Source organism: Bufo gargarizans, chromosome 3 (assembly GCF_014858855.1).
Source record: "Bufo gargarizans isolate SCDJY-AF-19 chromosome 3, ASM1485885v1, whole genome shotgun sequence".
In the NCBI taxonomy this organism is placed as follows: domain Eukaryota; kingdom Metazoa; phylum Chordata; class Amphibia; order Anura; family Bufonidae; genus Bufo; species Bufo gargarizans.
In genome coordinates, this window is record NC_058082.1 from 89,757,030 (window position 1) to 89,780,011 (window position 22,982).

General features: G+C 46.7%; 1 protein-coding gene across 1 annotated transcript in view; it reads right to left on the reverse strand.

The window, feature by feature from the left end:
* RNF17 (ring finger protein 17) overlaps positions 1-22,982 on the reverse strand; it is a 229,934-nt gene that overhangs the window by 106,657 nt on the left and 100,295 nt on the right. The window contains exons 12-15 of the mRNA XM_044288148.1: positions 8,013-8,203; positions 4,254-4,383; positions 3,865-4,024; positions 3,004-3,119 (exon numbers count right to left, since the gene is read on the reverse strand). Of these exons, the coding sequence (XP_044144083.1) occupies positions 3,004-3,119; positions 3,865-4,024; positions 4,254-4,383; positions 8,013-8,203 (597 nt within the window). The remainder of the gene's footprint in view (positions 1-3,003; positions 3,120-3,864; positions 4,025-4,253; positions 4,384-8,012; positions 8,204-22,982) is intronic.

Below are 22,982 nucleotides of genomic sequence, written 5' to 3' on the forward strand. Positions count from 1 at the left end.
CCTGTGTCATGCCAACAGTAAAGCATCCTGAGACCATCCATGTGTGGGGTTGCTTCTCATCCAAGGGAGTGGGGCTCACTCACAATTTTGCCCAAAAACAAAGCCATGAATAAAGAATGGTACCAAAACACCCTCCAACAGCAACTTCTTCAAACAATCCAACAGTTTGGTGAAGAACAATGCATTTTCCAGCACGATAGTTATCACTTTTGCCTTATGGCACGGTGCTCTAAGTGGCTCGGGGACCAAAAACCCACTAATTCTGACAGACTCCAAGAAGTGATTATGAAAGAATGGGTTGTTATCAGTCAGGAATTGGCCCAGAAGTTGATTGAGAGCATGCCCTAGTCGAATTGCAGAGGTCCTGAAAAAGAAGGGCCAACACTGCAAATACTGACTCTTTGCATAAATGTCATGTAATTGTCGATAAAAGCCTTTGAAACGTATGAAGTGCGAGTAATTATATTTCACTACATCACAGAAACTGAAACAAATATCTAAAAGCAGTTTAGCAGCAAACTTTGTGAAAACGAATATTTGTGTCATTCTCAAAAACTTTTGGCCAGGACTGTACACACCGGCCGGGGGAGCCCACCCCGTGGGCCGGAGAAAAACGCTTCCCCCTTCGGGAACCTGGAGGACCTCCTATGTGAGCCGAACGAATAAGGTGTAATGCGCTGCCCTGTGGCGCCCGGCTGAACTACACCCCGCGGCCCCATGACAATAAGGGTCGCGGCGCCGAGATAACGTCCGGTGCAGGCATTAACCTCTTTCGGAGCGGCGCCTGGCGCCCGCTTCCGGAAAGGGCGAATCATGGCGTCTGATATCGGGGAGCAGGATATTTATCCGCTCCCCTCCTTGCCTGTTCTGCCGCCTGTTAGGCGGGGGACATGGAAATTAACCCCCTATGTGCCCAAGCCATTGGCACCGAGGGAATGAGGGAGCCATTTTGGGCCTATGCTGTACTGAGGAAGTCCTCCTTGGTAAGCGCGATTATTCCAAGCCCCCTGGCAAGTAGCCGGGGAGGATTAACCCCCTATGTGCCTAGATACCATGAACACCGAGGGGGAGTGAAGGAGCCTGTCCTTAGGGGTCCTGGGCTACTAAGTGGGGCCCAGTGCCCATTAACCCTACAGACCTGAAAAAGAATGCTGCCAAGGGGAAGAGGGAGATGGTTAACCATACTTACCTAGTCCCGTGTACTCACCTCATCTTCATCCTCTTCACTTCACCCTCCCCAAGTGGACCCTCAAGGTCACCTCTTCCAGCAGGGTCACCTCCTCAGCTGCTGGCACCGGAGTGGCAAGAGTCTGGTATGGCGGGAGGGTCTTCTTCTTGACGGACCTAGATGACCCCATGGCTGGCGGGAAGCAGGGGAGCGAGGCTGCCCTGGATCCTCCTTTTGCTTCTGTGGGGAGGTCGAGCGGTGAGGGACTCAGACACAGGCCTCGCTCCCCGGGAAAACAGAGAGGCTAGGCGACTCTGTTTGCTCAAACCTAAAAGGGAAAAAGGAAAAATAAAGAAACGGCTAAGTAAGCCGCCCTGCATAAGGCAGGGAGGTCTTGCCTCCTATGACACTAAGCTAAAACTGAAGCTCTCTCTCCAGGCTGGAGGGGGTATAGCTGCAAGGGGAGGGGCTAACAGCTTTTGCCTAGTGTCAACGCCTCATAGGGGACATAGCTATACCCACGGTTCCTGTGTCCCCCAAAGAATATGGGCAAGAAAAGGTTTTTCTGTGATTATTTAACTGTTTACCTATTCTCTGGATCAGTTATCAGTATCTGATCGTGGGGGACTAACACCTGGGACCCCTGCCGATAAGCTGTTTGAGTAGACACCGATGCTCGCAGCAGCAGCTCAGTCTAGGCAATGTGACGACACATTCATGAGAAACATGGCCTAGGAGCAGCTCAGCCCCATTGAAGTTATGTACTGCGCTACCAAGCACAGCTGCTATACACTGTACAGCGCCGTGCTTGGTGAGCCGAGAGGCCACGGCGCTACTGCGAGTGCTGGTGACTTCTCAAACAGCTGAATGGTGGGGGTCCCAGGTGTCGGATCCGCACCAATCAGATACTGATTACTTAGGCTACATTCACACAAACATATTTTGTTTCCGTGTCCGTTCCGGTTTTTTTTTTGTGGATAGGATGCGGACCAATTCATTTCAAAGGGTCCAGAAAAAATGCAGACAGCACACTGTGTACTATCCGCATCTGTATGTTCATTCTTAGCCCCACAAAAAAGATATTCTTGTCCGTTTTACTGACAAGGATAGGCATTTTTACAATGGATCCGCAAAAAAAAAAAAAAAAAGAAAAAGATAAAAGGATGCCATATGGAATATAATCCCTTTTTTTTTTTTTTTTTTGCGGATCCACAATTTGCGGACCACAAAACACATACGGTCATGTGAATGTAGCCTTATCCTGAGGATGGGTCATCAATTAATAAATCCTGGACATCCCGTTTAAAGCACATCTGTCAGCAGATTTGTACCCATGACACTGGCTGACCTGTTACATGTGCACTTGGCAGCTGAAGTCATCTGTGTTGGTCCCATGTTCATATGTGCCCGCATTGCTCAGGAAATGATGTTTTAATATATGCAAATGAGCCTCTAGGAGCAACGGGGGCATTACTGCTGCCACTACCATGCCCTCTCCACTTTGGTGAAAACATCATTAAACCTGGCCCTGTCAATCAAAGTGCGTAAGGGCGTAACAGTTGCAGAGAGTGCAGAGTCTATAGGTGTAGCGACAACGCCACGGATGCTCCTAGAGGCTTATTTGCACATATCAAAACATGTTTCTCAGCAATGCGGACACATATGAACATAGGATCAACACAGATGCCTTCAGCTGCCAAATGCACATGTAACAGGTCAGCCAGTGTCATAGGTGCATATCTTTAAATATATGTATAAATGTAACCTTAATTAATACATAATAGACATTAATAGATTCATCTTTAGAGTGTTTCCTCAGAACAAACAGTATTTACCTTGCGTGGTAATGCCATGAATTCTTCCATAAAAGGTCTCAAACCTGCAACATCAACTTTGGCAATATTGCCAAAGTCAACATACCTTATGACAGCTTCTTGAGAATTAGGTAAAGCTGGAAAAAAAGATAAAAAATAAAAAAATTAAAATCCCTGTAACGAAACTGGAAATACCCAATAGCATTCACCCCACCCCCAACTGTATAGGATCACAAAGTACTTAATATAATTTAAAAACACACGCTCTACAAAAGGGGTAGGCAACCTCCAGCACTCCAATCTGTTGTGAAACTACAACTCCCAGAAAGCCCACTTGCTCTGCTCTACTCAGAACTCTCACAGAAGTGAAAGGAGCATACTGGGAACTGTAGTCTAAGATCTTTTAAAATAAAGGCATCAATGTGATACTAAAATCTAATAGCGGGTAGCATTATCAGTAAAAAGCCCCTAGACTGCCAAGCAAGAGACTGAACGTAAAGCGCTACCTGTTTCTGCAGTCACATGACCTCTGCCAGCGCTGGGGTTTGGTGGTGAAGGATCATGTGGTACTGTCTGGTGTCAGAAAGCAGGAGTCATAAAAAGGATCATACTGTCGTCCTCATCCAATCAGCAGCACTGGTAGAGATCACATGACACCTGCAGAACGGCTTTATTTTCATCATATTATTTGGTAAAGTACCACAAGCCTGAGTTACTGCTTGTAGATCTTCCCAATCATCACCGTCTAAGCAAGAAGAGTATGCCCCCACAGTGGCTATATTTTAATATCTGTATCTAATACATATAACTTTAGTCTTGAGAAAAATGACAGCTTACTTGTGCTCTGATGAGCTCGACTACATTATGCAAAGATAATCTTACCAACAATTTCTGCTCTGTACCAATATTCATCTTCAATATCATATTTAGCAATGCAAGGTTGACCCTCCACTGGGTACAGAATTTGCCAGTCCTCGGCATCTTTGCTGTTGTACACTTCCTGAATCCTGCTCACAACGTCTAAGTAATCTGTTCCACCCACCTAAAGACGGTCAAGATGTGAAATAATAGGAATCAATAAAACCACAAGAGAACGAAATCATGCTGTTTTTGAAGGGTGACTGCAGTCTCAAAAACTTTAGACACATCATGTGCGGGGTGCGGGTGCCGAGACCCCCACCGACTGAAAACACAAGGAGGCACAAGTGTTCACCCAAATACTCTCTCTCTTCCCCCCCCCCCCCCCCCCCCCCCTCATTTACTAAACTTACCAGATGGACATAAAAGTCTGATGGATCATTAAAATGGCAAACGACGACAATATCTTCGGTCATGTCCTTGGGTAAAATTGGATCTTTGTAATAAATGACGTTTTTGGTTCTTAGTGCGTGAGAGGGAAACCTGGAAATATGTCAACACAGTTTGAAATAGGCGTGGACAAATCTTAAGGAGCCAGCAAAAGACACACTGTTGAGTCCACACAAACTGCTTGATGAGCCACTACCGCCTGGACAGCTACTACACCGTACTCTTCCTTTCAGTACATAAGACAGCAGCCCCACTCCCCTCACAGTGTGTCTCCTAGAACTGGAAAAATAGGCCAAATAGGAGCAAACTGTGATCATCACCATCAATGAATGGTAGGCTCAATGATGAAAGCAAGTTCTGCATTGGTAGTAATGATGACCAGTACTGCTATTATGCATAATGTTGAGACACACAAGTCCAACAGTAGGTGTTGTGGTGTGGGCACCATTAGCCACCATGCCCATTCCCATCAGGTATTCGTGAAGGGAACATTGACCAGCCTTTGGTATGTCCAGGTCATCATTAAACCCATCCTACTGCCTTTTTTGACTCGGGAGACGTGGTGTTCGTACAAGACAAAGCTGCCCAAATACTGCCCACGCTACACAATAGGCTCTTCAGGGTATCCAGCAGCTTCCCTCGCCAGCTCTATCACCAGATCTCTCACCCATTGAGAATGTCTGGGACATGATGGGACAACAGATCTCCCATGCAAGGCAGCTAACCACCTTGGCTGAACTTCGGGTCCAAAGTGGCAGCCTGTAATCACAGCAAGGAGACATGCTATCCGGTATTATTGTGACCCTGCCTTAACATATATCCTGCTGCAGAACCTTGGTTGTGTGATCATTGACCAAGCACCACTAGCAGTTTACACTTTGTCAATCCCAGCTCAATTGCCCTTTTACACGAGCATGTCCCTTTAGGGAACCACACTTCGTGTGAGAGAGGGATCATGCGTTCTAGACTTGGGAAGCGCACGGCATTATCATGATTGATAATGCTGTGTGCCTCTGCCTGACCTTTCTGTAACGGAATTACTGGCCTAAAGCTGTCAATATGATTCTGTTACAGAAAGGTCAGGCAGAGGCACACAACATTATCAATTATGATAATGCTGTGCATTTCCTAAGTCCAGAAAGCACAATCCCTCTCTCACACAGAGCGTGATTACCGCAAGGGACATGCTCGTGTGAAAAAGCCCTTAGTGTTCAGTGTGTTCTTGTTACATTTTCTGGCAGTGCATATTTTAACTAAGACTGATGGGCAATACAAGGGCTGTTGACTATAGGGCATTTATACTTGAATAGAAGGTATGACTAACAGACAGGATAAGGCTGTCTATATGTCTACCATTATGGAAGAGTGCAGGATCTGACTCAGGATCAGAGTCTATGGTGAATCCACACTGGAGGAAGGAGAAGAGGGACAATCTGATGAGGTGAGAGGTGGTCAGGCTAATAGGGTAGCCAGGGGCGGACTGACCGGTCGGGCACTTCAGACATGGTCCGAGGGCCCGGTCGGGATGGGGGCCTGCCGCAGAATAACATATTGTGCAGTGACGGGGAAGCGACTGCTTCGGGGCCCGGGCTGACAGGCACACACTCTGAGCTACGAGACCCTGGTGTATTTAAATCTCATTTAGCATGTCTAAAAGTTTCTCCTGGGATTCGAACTCGCGACCTTCACACATCAGAGGCAAGGCATTTACCCACACAGCTATGACAGCTGTATTACCAGTTACTTAAAAAAAATAAAAAATATAAGACTTCTACTGTAGGTAACTTTGATACCTAGTGTACATACACATGACAGCTGCCCCAGCACACTGTGGTGTATGGATGTAGCAGAGCTGGGTGTGTTGGGGCAACATGGAGGGGGGAGGAGAGATGCACTTGATACTGGCACATTAGGGAGCGGGGGAGAGGATTGCACTGATATTGGCACATGGGGGGGGGGAGAGGCACTTGATACTGGCACATTAGGGGGCAGGGGGAGAGGATGGCACTATGATACTGGCACATGGAGGGGGGGAGGAGAGAGGCACTTGATACTGGCACATTAGGGGGCAGGGGGAGAGGATGGCACTATGATACTGGCACATGGAGGGGGGGAGGAGAGAGGCACTTGATACTGGCACATTAGGGGGCAGGGGGAGAGGATGGCACTATGATACTGGCACATAAAGGGGGGGGAGAGAGGCACTTGATACTGGCCCATTAGGGGGCAGGGGGAGAGGGTGGCACAGTGGCACTATGATACTGGCACATGGGGGGGGAGAGAGGCACTTGATACTGGCACATAAGGAGGCTGGGGGAGAGGATGGCACTATGATATTGGCACATGGGGGGGGGGGCAAGAAATGGACATAAATCATGAGGGGCAGAAATGCAAAATTTTCCTGGGGGGGGGGCTGGGGCCTAGATAGGTGTATAGTGTGAATCCAGCACAGTAGTGTGTGTGGTGTATGTAGCAGGGCTGTATGCGACAGGCATGTATAATGTGCACAGCACAGCTGTGCATGTAAAATGTGTAACACAGTGATATATAATGTGCCACTCAGAGCTGTGTGTGTAGCAGAGCTGTGTATGTAAAATGTGCAACACATTGATATATAATGTGCCACTCAGAGCTGTGTGTGTAGCAAAGCTGTGTATGTAAAATGTGCAACACAATGATATATAATGTGCCACTCAGAGCTGTGTGTGTAGCAGAGCTGTGTATGTAAAATGTGTAAAACCCTGATGCTCTCAAAAAGAGCAAGCAATATAAAACATTGTAGTTTGATATCTTTTATCCCTTAAAGACCGGGCCCATTTTCATTTTTACATTAGCCATAATCTTTTAATTTTTCCATTCACATAGTCATGAGGGCTTTTTTTGTGTGGGACAAGATGCATTTTTTAAATGTCACCACTTAATTTACCATGTCTTGTATCAGAAAGCAGGAAAAAAATAAATTCTTTGTGGGTTAAAAAAAATTAAATAAAAAACACACACAATTCCGCCAAGGTTTTTGAGGTTTTGACATCATGGCGTTCACTAAAAATGACGTCTTTATTCTGCGGCTCAATAACTTGTATAGTTTTTATTTGGTTTAATTACTTTAAAAAATTACTTTTCTATATTTCGGTCTATGTGAGGGCTTGTTTTTGTGTAACGATCAGTAGTTTTCTTGGGGGGGGGCCATACAAAAATTTGCTTATTAAAGATTGTGTAGGGTGTGGCTGGAGGTGGGGCATGGAGGCGGGACAAAGGTGGGGCTTGCAGCAGAACATGGGTGGGAACTGTAAGGGGGCCCTTAATTTATTTTGTCCGGAGGCCCTGAGGGTTCTTAGTCTGCCCCTAAGGGGAAGCCCAAGTCAGACAGGTGGAGCCCCAGCGGGTTAACAGGAACTGCCATGTAATGAGTCCTTTCCAAGCTGTCTCGATTCACCCAAGGAGGAAGAGTTAAGGGTGGCTTTGTATTTCCATTTATCCACAACTGTGGATAAAGGAAAAACTGGCACGGGCAGGAGCAGCAATGTGCAGTCAGCAGTGTACAGAAAAGTGGATTCCCTGTGCGCTTTAGAGAGGGAAAAGTCTATTAAAAATACAAAAAGCCGTAATAAAGTATATTACAAAGAGTATTATTATGGCATTTGGGACATTTTAACAAAAATTTAATTAAAAGTTTAGTTATTCTTTAATGGATAGATACTAAGCATGTATGAAATACTCACTTTGCCAACTCCATGAAAACGAGGGCATCACGAAGAGATACGGGCATCTCACTATAGATCTTATTGTCAAAAGGTTTCTTCAAGTCAACAATCCACTTATTGTCTTCTTCCCTGTAGACTTTCATTAAAACACACTTTTTGCCGACCACTCTTAAAATGTAATCTTTGCTTTCCTTTCCCCATAATGCATCCTATAAAAGTAACAAAAAACTGTCAAAATAAACAAATGACTCTCCGTGTTTATTCAGTAGTGGTGAATTTTGGTCGTCAATATATTTAGTTTTTATGTATTGAAAAAAACTAAATCTAACAAAATTAGCAATTTATTCAACTTTGAATGTGTCCTCTTTTAAGAGAGGTGGTCAAAATAGCTAATATTTACTATATCAAGAGTAATTGGTAGGAAATGGCTCACCTATTGTTCAGTATATGGGAAGGGTGCACCTACTAAAAAAGGATTCACCCAATCTTCGCTAGTATGTGAGAAGTTGTTGTAATATAGTAGGGTACACCTACATTCAGTGACACATGGGGACAAACTATATAGAAAACGAGATTTTTGTGAACTCACCTTGTAAAATCTCTTTCTCGCTTTATTCATTGGGGGACACAGGACCATGGGTATAGCTTGCTGCTGCCACTAGGAGGAGACACTAGGCTGAAAGCTGTTTGCTCCTCCCCTGCAGGCTATACCCCCTCCAGCCTGGAGAGAGCATATCAGTTTGTGCTTCAGCAGTAGGAGAAACATAGCGAAACAAAACAAAAACAGGAAGACCACAGTCCAACAAAACAACCGAACCGGACCCCAGTCCCAACCGGCAACTTGGACCACTGGTCTCAGTAGAAACTAACAACAATGGGTGGGTGCTGTGACCCCCAATGAATAAAGCGAGAAAGAGTTTTAACAAGGTGAGTTCACAAAAATCTAGTTTTCTCGCTCATATCATTGGGGGACACAGGACCATGGGACGTCCTAAAGCAGTCCCCGGGGTGGGAAACCACTGACTCCACATCCCACAGGTGAGACACTACACTGCGGCCTGTAAGATCCTACGGCCAAGAGCAGCATCCGCCGATGCGAACGAATGCACTTTGTAAAACTTGGTGAAGGTGTGCAATGAAGACCAAGTTGCTGCCTTACACAGTTGAGACGCCGAAGCGTGGTGAAAGTGTGCCCAAGAAGCCCCGACCGCCCTGGTCGAGTGAGCCGTGATACCAGGTGGAGGAACCCTGCCCTTGGAGCGGTAGGCCTCGTGGATGGCCAAACTAATCCACCGAGCAATCGCCACCTTGGATGCCGCCAAACCTTTACGAGGACCCTCCGGAACCAGGAACAGGGAGTCCGCTCGCCTAAAGGAGGCCACCCCGGCCAGGTAGATCCGTAAGGCCCGCACCACATCCAAACGATGAAGCGCCACTTCCCTAGGATTGGAAGGCTTAGGGCAAAGCGAAGGGAGGACAATGTCCTCATTGACATGGAACGCCGACACCACCTTCGGCAGAAACGACGGCACCGTCCGGAGCACCACCTTATCCTGATGGAACACCAAGAAGGGCTCCTTGCACGACAGTGCCGCCAGTTCTGACACCCGACGTATGGACGTAATGGCAACTAGGAATGCGACCTTCCATGACAACCTGCGGAGGGAGACTTCTCGCAGGGGTTCAAACGGCTCGGACTGAAGTGCCACCAGCCCCAAATTCAGATCCCGGGAATGCAACGGTGGCCGATATGGAACCGCGGTGTGCGCAACACCCTGCATGAAAGTCTTGACCGGGCCCAGCACCGCCAGCGTACGCTGGAAAAATATGGAAAGGGCCGAAACCTGTCCTTTCAACGAACTCAGGGCCAGACCCAGCTCCAAACCCGCCTGAAGAAAGGCCAACACCGTAGGGAGGGAAAACCTCCTAGAGGGGAGGTCCCGGTCCTCACAGAATTTTAGGAACGACTTCCACGTACGATAGTAGATTTTCGCGGAGGAGGGCTTCCGAGCCCTAATCATCGTGCGAACGACCGCATCCGAGAAACCCCTTTTCTTCAGCAGGAAGGTTTCAATAGCCACGCCGTCAAACGCAGCGTATGTAAACCCTGGTGGAAGACTGGGCCCTGTGAGAGCAGGTCGGGCCTGAGTGGAAGAGGCCACGGCGCGTCCCCCAGGAGCAGAACGAGCTCCGAGTACCAAGCTCGGCGCGGCCAGTCTGGGGCAATCAGGAGCGTTTGAACACCCTCCATCCTGATTCTGCGAAGAATCCGCGGTAGCAGCGGGAACACGTACAGAAAACTGAAGTCGTCCCACGGTGCCACGAGTGCGTCTACGTCGTAGGCCATCGGATCCCTTGCGCGAGACAGGAAGCACGGGAGTTTGTGGTTCAACCGAGATGCCATTAGGTCCACTTCCGGGCGACCCCACCGGAGACAAAGGTCCTCGAACACCTCCGGGTGGAGAGCCCACTCCCCCGAGTCCACCGTCGTACGGCTGAGGAAATCCGCCGTCCAATTGTCCACGCCCGGGATGAAGATCGCCGATACCACTGGGACATGGGCTTCCGCCCACTGCAGAATCCTCGCGGCCTCGTCCATCACCGCTCCGCGTCCCCCGCTGGTGATTGATGTAGGCAACCGCTGTGGCGTTGTCCGACTGTATCCTGACCGGACGGCCCCGCAAATCGGTGGTCCAATGGCAAAGGGAGAGGTAGATGGCCCGGAGCTCCAGGATATTGATGGGCAGTTTGGACTCCGACAGAGTTATTATTACATCCAGTTTCGGGCCAAAAAGCCGAGCCCCAGAAAATGGAAGCTTTAAGAGAGTGTTTAGAGGAAGAATCAGCCTTCCAGGCCTTGAGCCATAACTCCCGGCGGACCGAAGTGGTGAGAGCTGAGGCACGGGCAACCATCGACCCAGCATCCAGTGCCGCTTCACAGATATATTTCCCCGCATGGGAAATTTGGAGCGCAGACAACTCTAGTTCAGCAGGCGGGAGGTTGGACAAAATGTCCTGGCTCAACCGGAGGGACCACTCCGAAACCGCCTTGGCTACCCAGGCGGATGCGAAAATCGGACGCAGTGCCGAACCGCTCGCCATAAAGATTGACTTGGAGAGCGACTCTACGCGACGGTCCACCGGATCCTGGAGTGAAGAACCATCCGCTACCGGAATGGTCGTAGATTTCGCCAGGCGAGCCACCGGCGGGTCCACCTTCGGCGGGGAGGACCATTGGTCCACGGTCTCGCGTGGAAAGGGGTAAAGAAGGTCTAGACGTTTTGGGATAACAAAACGCAAACCCGGCTGGTCCCAAGCCTTGTTAACCACAATAGAAAAATCTTCGTGTAACGGGAACGCCTTGGAGGTCTGTTTCGCACGCAGAAACGACACCCCTTGTTGGCTAGTGGAGGGAAGGTCCTCCTGAACCCGGAAGGTGTCCCTTATCGCCGAAATCAGGCTATCCACCATGGAAGCAATCTGAGAAGAGTGCTCCAGGTCCATATCCGCATCCGAATCCCCAAGCTCGCCTTCAGACAGTGCGTCGCCTAACAGGGAGGACGCCTGTGACTGGGATCCAGGAGCAGGGGGGGATGCTGAGGCGTCAGAGGAGGAACGGTTGCCTGCTCTGGGGCGCTTACTAGGAGGTCTGCCTCTGGTTTGCGTGCAATGCGGTTGCGCGGATTGCACCGGTGGCGATTTCTCCACTAAACGACCCAGCAATGAAAGGGTGGAATGGGAGATCTTAGAGAGGTCCTCCACTGCCCGTGACAGAGACCTAGCCCAGTCTGGTTCCCCCTGAACAGGACGATCTAAGGCTTCTGTGGGCTGCAGTGGTCTGGGGGGATTGCTCTGCGCAGGCTTCTGACAAGCCGAGCACAGTGATAGTGACTGGCCCCGAGGGAATTTAGCTGAACACACGGAACAGGCATAGTAAGTGGTCCTACAGGTTGTCTGAGGGGGGTCAGTGGCCGGGTCAGACATGGTCAGATCTCCTGCTGGACGGGGTATCTATCTCCTACCAGAACGGAGCGAGAGCCACGGTCCTGTGTCCACCACGCTGCGCCGGGAGGAAGAGGAAGTTTCAGCAGGGCGGGATAATAAGCCCCACCCCCTTAAGCCCGGGAGCGGCAGACTAATTGAAGTAGGGAATCTAGCGCCGCCCACCCCTGTGCACGTGACCGCAGCCGCGGCCAGCGTGCCTAATGTTCCCGACTAATATGTCCGCCCGCAGAGAGAGAGACAGTCCCCAACACCGGCCGTGCGGCTAACGAGGATCGCGGCGACCCGCCAATGGATCATCTGCCCTGCGCAAATCCAAGTGCCGGCTGCGATCGCACTGAAACCCAGTGCTGTGTGCGATGCAGCGGCGAGGAACGGAGGGAGACGGAGCGGACGGCGGTCAAGTCCGAGGCTGACAAGGCGCCGGCGGACGCGCACACGCGGGGGGGTGGGGGCGCGGGGGGGAAGGGGGCCCTGGTGCTGTGGGATGTCCGGCTCATCGGACGGGCCTGGGCATGTTGTCACACCGAGAGTGGGAGCCTGGGGGAAAGTGACTGCTGACTGAGAGGGGGAGTCACTTACCTATCTTCATCTGTGGTCTTCACCCTCAGATGCATCACCAGCAGGGCCACCCTCCTACGACACTAAGGAGGTCTGCCTCCTACGACACTAAGCTAAAAACTGAAATGCTCTCTCCAGGCTGGAGGGGGTATAGCCTGCAGGGGAGGAGCAAACAGCTTTCAGCCTAGTGTCGCCTCCTAGTGGCAGCAGCAAGCTATACCCATGGTCCTGTGTCCCCCAATGATATGAGCGAGAAATTTCAAATTTAATTGTTGCTAAAAGTATGACATAATCTAAATATACATATAAAAACACTACTTGTATACTTAAAATACGTGATGGTTAAAAACAAGCATAAAGTGCACACTGATGATACCACTCGTGTAAATGTTCAAAGCTATAAAAATCGATCAGCGCTTCTGTCTAGCAGCTAGATAATAAACAGTTTCACTTGTGTTGTTCTTATCTTGTTCTATCCGGAAAAAAACAAGTTAATGTACTATCGATTCAACGTCCTATTGTTCTCGATTGACCTATTGCGATATTTGAATAATTGAGCACAAGATTTCTGTACCCATACAATCGTTGTGTATCCGTGACAGATATTGTCCTGTTTCTTATTACTCAGGTGTAGTTCTACTCACCGTTTCATAAGAGTCCACCAACTTCACAGCGTACACTGTGGCGTCCCACGTGTTGCGGAACGGAGGGTCGTAATCCGCACTTCGCTAGCTCTCCCAGTGAGTAAACTTTATGACGGCTCTAGGGATCTTCGGTGAGTTGCTAAGTAGCTGGTGTGCCGATTTTTTGAACGACAACAGATGATGTATTAATTGGACAGTAGGAATAATTCTGATTCACTCGATTAAGTTGCTTCGAATCGGTCTTGCTCGGATCTGTGCTGCTCGTTTTTACATCTACGTTCCACGTGATTGTAAGGTCACCGATCCCTTTGCCTGTTTTGGGGTTATTGCTGAAGCAATCCAGAGATTATGTTGTGGGAAAGATTACTTGTCTGTTTCCATGAAAAGACTTTACCATAAGCATTTCGGAGTTAGAGGACCTTTTATTGGTCCAAACATTGTAAGATAGGTAATTATCAGGCTACATAGAGCGGCGCCCAGGGATCTCACTGCACTTACTATTATCCCTGGGCACCGCTTCGTTCGCCCGCTGTGTCTCCCAGTATCTTCACCGAATGGGTTTTACTAGGCAGAGTCTGCCCTGTTTCACCCTGGGGGTTCCTTCTCCCAGGAAGGTGTCCAATCACAGCGAGTTCACAGCCTGGGAGAATAAAAAAACCCTCCCAGGCTGTGAAATCTGCGCTGCAATTGGACAGCGCTACAGCCTGGGAGTAGGAACGCCCAGGGTGAAACAGGGCAGACTCCGCCTTAAAAAAAAACTAATCCTAACAAAATTAGCAATTTATTCAAATTTGAATGTATCCTTTTTTAAGGGGTGGTCAAAATAGCTAAAAATATTTACTATATGCCTTCTTTAGGATTGCCTTTCTTCTCCTTGCCAATTCCAGCGCTGTGGTCAAGTCCTCCCTTCTGTTGACATTTTCGTGGCTGCAGCGGTGACGTTCCATGAAAAAGTGTAGATGGAGGGCCAAGTAGTGGCTCTGCAAACTTGGAAGTATTTATTTTTATTTAACCTGTTAGGAACACATGGCGTACCGGTACGGCAAGATGTCCCGGAACTTAACCTCTTCTGGACACATGACATACCGGTACGTCATGTGTATTTCCGATCATCACCGCTGCCCGGCATTGAGCAGGCACCTTGGGTCAATGCGCGATGATGAGCCCCCAAGGCGGCAGAGCAAGGGGACCGCCATGCTATGAACCCTGTGGCCCACACTAGCACGAGCAGCTCTGGGGCTCGTACTAGTTTTCCGGCCCACCAGTTAAGTCCACCGGAGCCCCCTGCCGGTGAACTTGTCTGGTGTACCCCAGAGAATTTTGAGCCCGCGATTCCTGATTTTTAAGGCCAACCAGGAATCCAGATTTCCACAGTGGGCTTCACTGAATACGACTAATTTAGTCTTTTTTTCAGTGACCACTTTGTAAATCTGATGGTGGAGCAAACGAACCTGTACGCCCAACAGTTCGTTGCTCAACACCCGGGCTCCTTTTTGGCTAGAGCCAGTGGCTGGACTCCGGTTAGTGCAGCCGAGATGAGGACGTTTAGGGGCCTTGTGCTGCACATGGGCCTAGTCAAAAAACCTACTGTCAGGCATTACTGGAGTGGGGACGCCCTCTACCAGACCCCACTCTACAGTACGGCCATGACCACCTGTACAAAATCAGGCCGGTCATCGATCACTTTGGGGGCCAAATTTTGTACAGGCCTATGTAACTGGAAGGGAGGTCGTGGTTGATGAGTCTCTCATTGATTTCAAGGGGAGACTCCTTTTTCGCCAGTATGTTCCCTCTAAGCAGGCGAAGTATGGCGTGAAGCTGTACAAACTTTGTGAGAGTACCTCAGGGTACACTTACAAGTTTTGTGTGTATGAGGGGCGAGATTCTCGTATTCAACCCCCAGAATGTCCCCCCAATTTCACCCTGAATCACTAACATTTTTGGATGTCAGGGTTACAAAGACCAGGGGCGGTCTTGTCACCTCCACCTTCAGGAAGACCACTGCCACTAATAGTCTGCTACATTGGGACAGCCACCATTCAGTTAGTCTCAAGAAGGGTATACCCCGCGGACAATATTTACGCATGAGAAGAAATTGTTCGGACCGTGAGAGTTTTCACCACGAATCTAGAAAACTACAAAAGAGATTCTCCACTAGGGGCTACCCACAACGTGTCCTTAAGGCGGCCTTCCAGAACGCATCCCTATGTGAACGTAATACTCTCCTGATACCAAGACAATCAAAAGGGAAAGATGACGTTATTAGGATCATCTCAACTTTTGACACCATGAGTCAGGAGGTTAGGGATATCATCAACAAATACTGGCCTATCCTCTTAATGGATCCAGACGTATCGGATAGACTTTCCCCCCGCCCCAGTATAACTTTTAGAAGGGGCAGATGCCTCCGTGATAGGTTAGTTCATAGCCATTATTCGGGACCTATTCCCAAAGGAACCTGGCTAGACCGGAAACCACTGGGCACATTTCGCTGTGGATCCTGCCTGGCCTGCAAGAATATCAATAACACCAAACTGAATGTCTGCTCGGTGACAGGGAAAATTTTTGATATTCGGGATTTTATCAACTGTCGCAGCGAGGGGGTGGTCTACCTAGCCCAATGCGCATGTCCGAAAGACTATGTGGGCAAAACCTTCAGGGAATTTCGGAGGCGCATACTTGAACATCTGAATGATATCAAGAATAAAAAGGACACTCCACTTGCGAATCATATGTGGGAAGTCCATCACGGAGATCCTAGACTTCTTAGGTTCTCCGCATTGGAATTGGTCAGACCCTCACCAAGGAGGGGCGACTGGGACCGCAGGATCCTCCAGAAGGAATCGGAATGGATCTTCCGGTTCCAGTCGCAATCTCCAGCGGGACTGAACGAACAGCTTACGTTTTCTTGCTTCTTATAATGCATCTGGCCCCCCGGTATTTTTATCCTTGTTTTTACCCGCTACTTCGTCCTCGTATGACAGAAATAATAAGATTATCGACACGTGAAGTGTCAACATATAGAATTTAGGACTAATCTACACCAGGATGGTCCGCTGATCACCCATCTTCCTGTATCAGTTATTTATTTACGTCTCGTCAATTGCAGACAGTTTGTAATCCGATATGTGACTTATTCCTACTCCATATGTATCACCATGGAGTGGCCATTAGTGATCTCACCATGACTTATATCCCCTGTCTATGGTTGCTCACTAATAAGACTCCTGTGCACCATGCCCGGGCCCTATTTGATAATAACCAGCCAAGTACACCTTTTATTACATTTCTTATATATAATAATAATAATGAGGCCTATAATTGTTTATTAATCCTTATGTGATAATGACCGTCCAACATATACACTGATGGGGATGTTTAACAAGCTAGGCTATTATATATTTTTTTTTAGGCCCCACATACCGATATCTGTATTTGGGGTCACATGATGTAATGAGGCATGGTGGTTGGTGCACGAGAATGGGGGACCGCCCCTTTTAGGGTATAACTAGTCACATTATCGGTCTGCAAGTTGGAGCCTTATCTTTTTTGCCCCCTGGAGCACCCCTGACTGCGGACCACTGTATGGAGAGGATCGACAGGACCGGATAAGTACATTATAATTATCGTTAGTACTTTCATTGCTCATGTGTTGGATGTCTGGTCTCTGACAGTGGAACACCGCCTCGGAGTGCTCCAGAAATCTTTTTTTTTTTTCATTTTGGACTTGGATCATGGGTCTGCTTGAACCGTTGTCATGTAGCCGCTAGATTGTAGCAGCAACGTACGCCGCTAGACTGTAGCAGCAACGTACTTGTCTATATTCTTTTATGGTCTCCTGATGAACCACATCATTAAGGGGAAACGCGTCGAGACTGAGACTTTATTCACAGTATTAAAACTATCTTTGTTAACTGTGGCTTTTTATTGATAGACCCAGATATTTATCAGGATCTTCATTTAAAGACGTAATATTTCGTTAATCATTGTTGCTGGACCCGGACATCTATATGGGTCAAGAGACAGACTTAATTCACAGTATTATAACTACCTCTGTTAACTGTGGCTTTTTGTTGATAGACCCAGATATTTATTTGGTTCTTCAATTAAGGCGTAATATTTTGTTAATTCATTGTTGCAGGACCCGGACATCCATATGGGTCAATGTGCTATAAGGGCATTTTAAGGACAGGCAGGTTAGGTACGGGGACGGAGTGCTCCCACCACTAGGGTGCATCTCTGGGCTGAGATAAGGTCAGGGACACCATAGGGACCCATATGGTTGTTACCCCGGTGAACCACCAAATTTAGCCTCCCTGTCTGATCCTCAAATTGGCTCTTATTTGTCTGTCTGTATTTGTCGTATGTCTATTAGTCCCCATGTGAGGGACCTCTGTGCGTATATTTTTAGTATTTACCATTAAAACTTATTTTTTAGGTAGTTGGCCCCAGTGACATTATTCTTTGATAAAACTACCCATTAGGAATTTATTCGGTTTAACACTAAGTGGGGACGCCCTCTACCAGACCCCACTCTACAGTACGGCCATGACCGCCTGTACAAAATCAGGCCGGTCATCGATCACTTTGGGGGCCAAATTTGTACAGGCCTATGTAACTGGAAGGGAGGTCGTGGTTGATGAGTCTCTCATTGATTTCAAGGGGAGACTCCTTTTTCGCCAGTATGTTCCCTCTAAGCAGGCGAAGTATGGCGTGAAGCTGTACAAACTTTGTGAGAGTACCTCAGGGTACACTTACAAGTTTCGTGTGTACGAGGGGCGAGATTCCCGTATTCAACCCCCAGAATGTCCCCCCACTCTGGGTGTTAGTGGGAAACTTGTGTGGGACCTTATGCACCCACTGCTAGATATGGGTTACCACCTGTACGTGGATAACTTTTATACTAGTATCCCCTTGTTCCAGTCCCTCGCCGCCAGATCCACGTCCGCTTGTGGGATCGTGCGGAAAAATCAACGAGGCCTCACTACCCGCCCCCTCCAGGTACCTATCCCCAGGGGTGCGACCCGTGCCCTTACCAGTGGAAACCTGTTGCTGGTTAGATATAAGGACAAGAGGGATGTCCTTGTACTGTCCACAATTCACGGTAACGCGGCATCACCCCTGTCCCTGTGTGAGGTACCACGGCAACGGTCCTCAAGCCTGATTGTATCGTCGACTACAATAGGTATATGGGAGGAGTTGATCTCTCTGATCAAGTCCTTAAGCTATATGCAAAACCCAGACATGGTACAAAAGATTTGCGGTCTACTTGGTACAGGATGCCTTGTACAACTCTTTTGTGCTGTCCCAGAGCGCTGGCAACACAGGGAAATTCCTTCAGTTCTATGAGGCAGTCCTCAAGGCCCTGATCTTTTCTGACTGGGAAAGAGCAGGCCGGAGTACCTCGGGAACTGGAGGCGCCCGAATCGTCCCTGGCCAACACTTTCCAGGTGTGGACCCCATACTGGAAAGAAGGGACGGACCCCCAAAAAAGTGCAGAGTGTGTCACAGGAGGGGGATACGGAAGGACACCACTACTCAGTGACACGTGCCCCGATCATCCGGGCCTCTGCATTGACGGTTGCTTCAGGGAGTACCACACTTCCATGGAGTATTAAATTTATATCCCAATTTAGCCACTGACAAATCGGATAAAAAACTGGTTCTCAGACTTGAGAAACTAAATTTTTTTTCTAAAATATTATTTTGTAAAACTAAAATAAATTTAAAAAAAAAAGTAGACATTGGGTATCGCCACATCCATAAGAATCTGCTATATAAAAATACCCCATGACCTAACCCCTCAGATGAACAAAAAAATGTTGTCACCTTACATCACAATATTTGTAATAGCAAGCGATCAAAAAGTGATATGCCCCCCAAAATAGTCCCAATAAAACAGTCCATCCCGCAAAAAGATAAATCGGCAAAAAAATAAAAAATAAATACTAAATATATATATATATATATATATATATATATATATATATATATATATAATTACTTTGACTATGGAGATATTAAAATGTTATTTTTTTTTGTTCATAAATTTTATAAAAAGATAAGTGTAAAACATAAATAAATTAAAAAAAGTAGACATTAGGTATTGCCGCGTCCATAAGAATCTGCTCTATAAAAATATCCCCCCCCCCCCCAACCTCTCAGATTAACACGGTAAAAAAAAAAACTGTGCCAAAAAAGCTATTTTTGGGCAAATTTTCCATTTTAATCAGTTTTTTTTTCAATAACAAAGTAAGGGTTAACAGCCAAACAAAACTTAATATTACCCTCTTTCTGCAGTTTACAGAAACACCACATATGTGGTCGTGAACTGCTGTATGACCAAACGGCAGGGCCCAGAAGGAAAGGAACACCGTATGGTTTCTGGAAGGCAGATCTTGATGGCCTTTTTTTTGGGCACCATGTCCCATTTGAAGCCCCCCTGATGCACCCCTAGAGTAAAAACTACATAAAAGCGACCCCATCTAAGAAACTACACCCCTCAAGGTATTCAAAACCGATTTTACAAACGTCGTTAACCCTTTAGGTGTTCCACAAGAGTTATTGGCAGATGGAGATGAAATTTCAGATTTTTTTCTGGTAACCTTGCCTCATAAAAATGTAATATAGATAAACCAAAAGTCATATGTACGATAAAAATAGTCCTAACAAAACTGCCACCTTATCCCGTAGTTTCCAAAATGGGGTCACTTTTATGGAGTTTCTCCTCTAGGGGTGCATAAGGAGGGCTTCAAATGGGACATGGTGTAAATAAACCAGTCCAGCAAAATCTGCCTTCCAAAAACCATACGGCACACCTTTCCCTCTACGCCAGGCATGCTCAACCTGCGGCCCTCCAGCTGTTGTAAATCTACAACTCCCACAATGCCCTGCTGTAGGCTGATAGCTGCAGGCTGTTTGGGCATTCTGGGAGTTGTAGTTGTGCAACAGCTGGAGGGCTGCAGGTTGAGCATGCCTGCTCTACGCCCTACTGTGTGCCCGTACAGTAGTTTACGGCAAGATATGGGGTGTTTCTGAAAACTACAGAATCAAGGCAATAAATATAGCATTTTGTCTGGCTGTTAACCCTTGCTTTGTTACTGGAAAAAATGGATTAAAATGGAAAATTTGCTAAAAAAAAATAATTTGAAATTCTGAAATTTTATCTCCATTTGCCATTAACTCTTGTGGAACACCTAAAGGGTTAATGAGGTTTGTAAAATTAATTTGGAATACCTTGAGGGGGTGTAGATTCTATAATGGGGTCATTTTTGGGTGGTTTCTATTATGTAAGCCTCACAAAGTGACTTCAGACCTGAACTGGTCCCTAAAAATTGGGTTTTTGAAAATTTCGGAAAAATTTCAAGATTCGCTTCCAAATTTCTAAGCCTTGTAATGTCCCCAAAAACTAAAATGTCATTCCCAAAATGATCCAAACATGAAGTAGACATATGGGGAATGTAAAGTAATAACTATTTTTGGAGGTATTACCGTATATACTCGAGTATAAGACGAGTTTTTGGGCACAAATTTTTGTGCTCAAAAAGCCTCCTCGTCTTATACTCGAGTCTACTATCTTACTTTGTCTTTGCTCCGGTAATGCAGGCAGTGCGGGGGGCGGCGCTCACTCACTGACGTCACGCGCTTGCGCCGCCTAGTGGGAGCAGGCGCGTGACGTCAGTGAGTGAGCGCCGCTCCCCGCACTGCCTGCGGCTGCTATTACCGGAGTAAAGACAAAGTAAGATATCCAAAGTTAAAGAATACTGATGAATACTACTTTATAAATATACTGCTGTGAGCGTCGGGGAGGGGGATCTGTGGATGGCACTGTAGGGGGATCTGTGTATGGCAGTGCCATCCACAGATCCCCCTACAGTGCCATCCACAGATCCCCCCTCCCCTAAACAGTGCCATCCTGGCACTGTTTAGGGGAGGGGGGATCTGTGGATGGCACTGTTTAGGGGGGAATCTGTGGATGGCACTGTTTAGGGGGGAGATCTGTGGATGGCTCCCTGTATTTAATGCAGAGTGTGTGTGTATATAATGCACACACTGCATTAAATACAGGGAGTCAGAGTCAGACTCCCATCAATCTGAGTCACCCTCTTGCAGATGTGTGTATATAATGTAGAGTGTGTGCATTATATACACATACACTCTGCATTATAGCTGCATTTCCCACCCTAGTCTTATACTCGAGTCACTAATTTTTCCCATTTTTGGGGGTAAAATTAGGGGCCTCGGCTTATACTCGGGTCGGCTTATACTCGAGTATATACGGTACTATGAATTATAGAAGTAGAGAAATTGAAACTTGGAAATTTGCAATTTTTTCTAAATTTTTGTTAAATTTGGTATTCTTTAATCAAAATGAATTTTTTTTACTTCATTTTACCACGGTCATGAAGTACAATATGTGATGAAAAAACACATCATTAATTATAACACTTTATGAGGCAAGGTGACAAATAAATTGGTTGTTTTAGCACAGTTTCTATTTATTTTTACAGCGTTCAAGTGACATTTTTATAAAGCAGATTGTTACGGACGTGGCGATACCTAATATGTATACTTTTTCTTATTTATTTAAGTTTTACATAATATAATTTTTTAAACAAAAAATTTTTGTTTTAATGTGTCCATGTTCTGAAAGCTATAGTTTTGTTTTTAACCGATTTTCTTATGTAGGGGCTCATTTTTTGCGGGATGAGGTGACTGTTTTATTGGTACCATTTTGTGGGACATACGCCTTTTTGATCACTTGGTGTTGCACTTTTTGTGATGCAAGGTCACAAAAATGGCTATTTTTTTATGGTGTTTATCGGACTGGGTCGATCATGTGATATATTTATAGAGCCGACCGTCACGGACGCGGCAATACCAAATATGTCTATTTTATTTTAAAAATGTAAAAAAAAAGATATTTTTTTTTTTTATATACAAGACTTCTGGGAGACATTTAACTAACTTTTTTTAAATTTATTTTTTTACTTTTGATTTCTCCTGTAACAGGGGCTGACATAGTAGCCCCAGTTACAGAAGAAATACACCCCACCCCCCCCCCCCCCCAGAGAGGCTGATCGAGGTCTCTGAAAGACCTCACACAGCTCCTGCACTCTCCGATACCGGCGATCACATGACCACCGGGCCGGAAACAGGAAGCGCAGAGCGGTAAGCGCTGTGTATACAGCGATCTAGAAGGCAGGGACACCTGGGCACTGTCCCTGCCTTCTCTAAGGGTTGCCCTGCTGTCACTGACAGCGGGAAATCCGATAAGCAGCTGCACGATTAGCCTGCAGCTGCGATCCCTGAAAGGACTTTTTAATAAGTCCATTAGGAGAGAGACAACCACCTCCCGGACGTTTATATTCAATGGGCAGACGGGAGGTGGTTAAATTGTACTAGCCCATGGTTGTTCGATAACTAAGATTTCTTAATCTTTCTATAAATTTGCTTCCAATTAATAATACTATTCATACCAGGTTCTTGTGCCCACCTTATTTTACTCCTAAACTTAGTAACATTAGCTAAACTTTTTATTAGTTTCCTATAAATTTGTGCAGTGGATACCCTACCATCCTTAACTGTGTAACAGAAATCCATAAAATTATGGGCCCTAACTTGTAAATATTTTTTATCTATCGTGCATAAAAAAAGCATGCTTTATTTGATATCTAAACATATGATATCTTACTTGTTCCCCTGTTATGTCCTCCTCTTTTTTTTTTTTTTTTAGGATGACCATTAGTGAATATGTTCCACCAGTGTAAGACCTTTTATC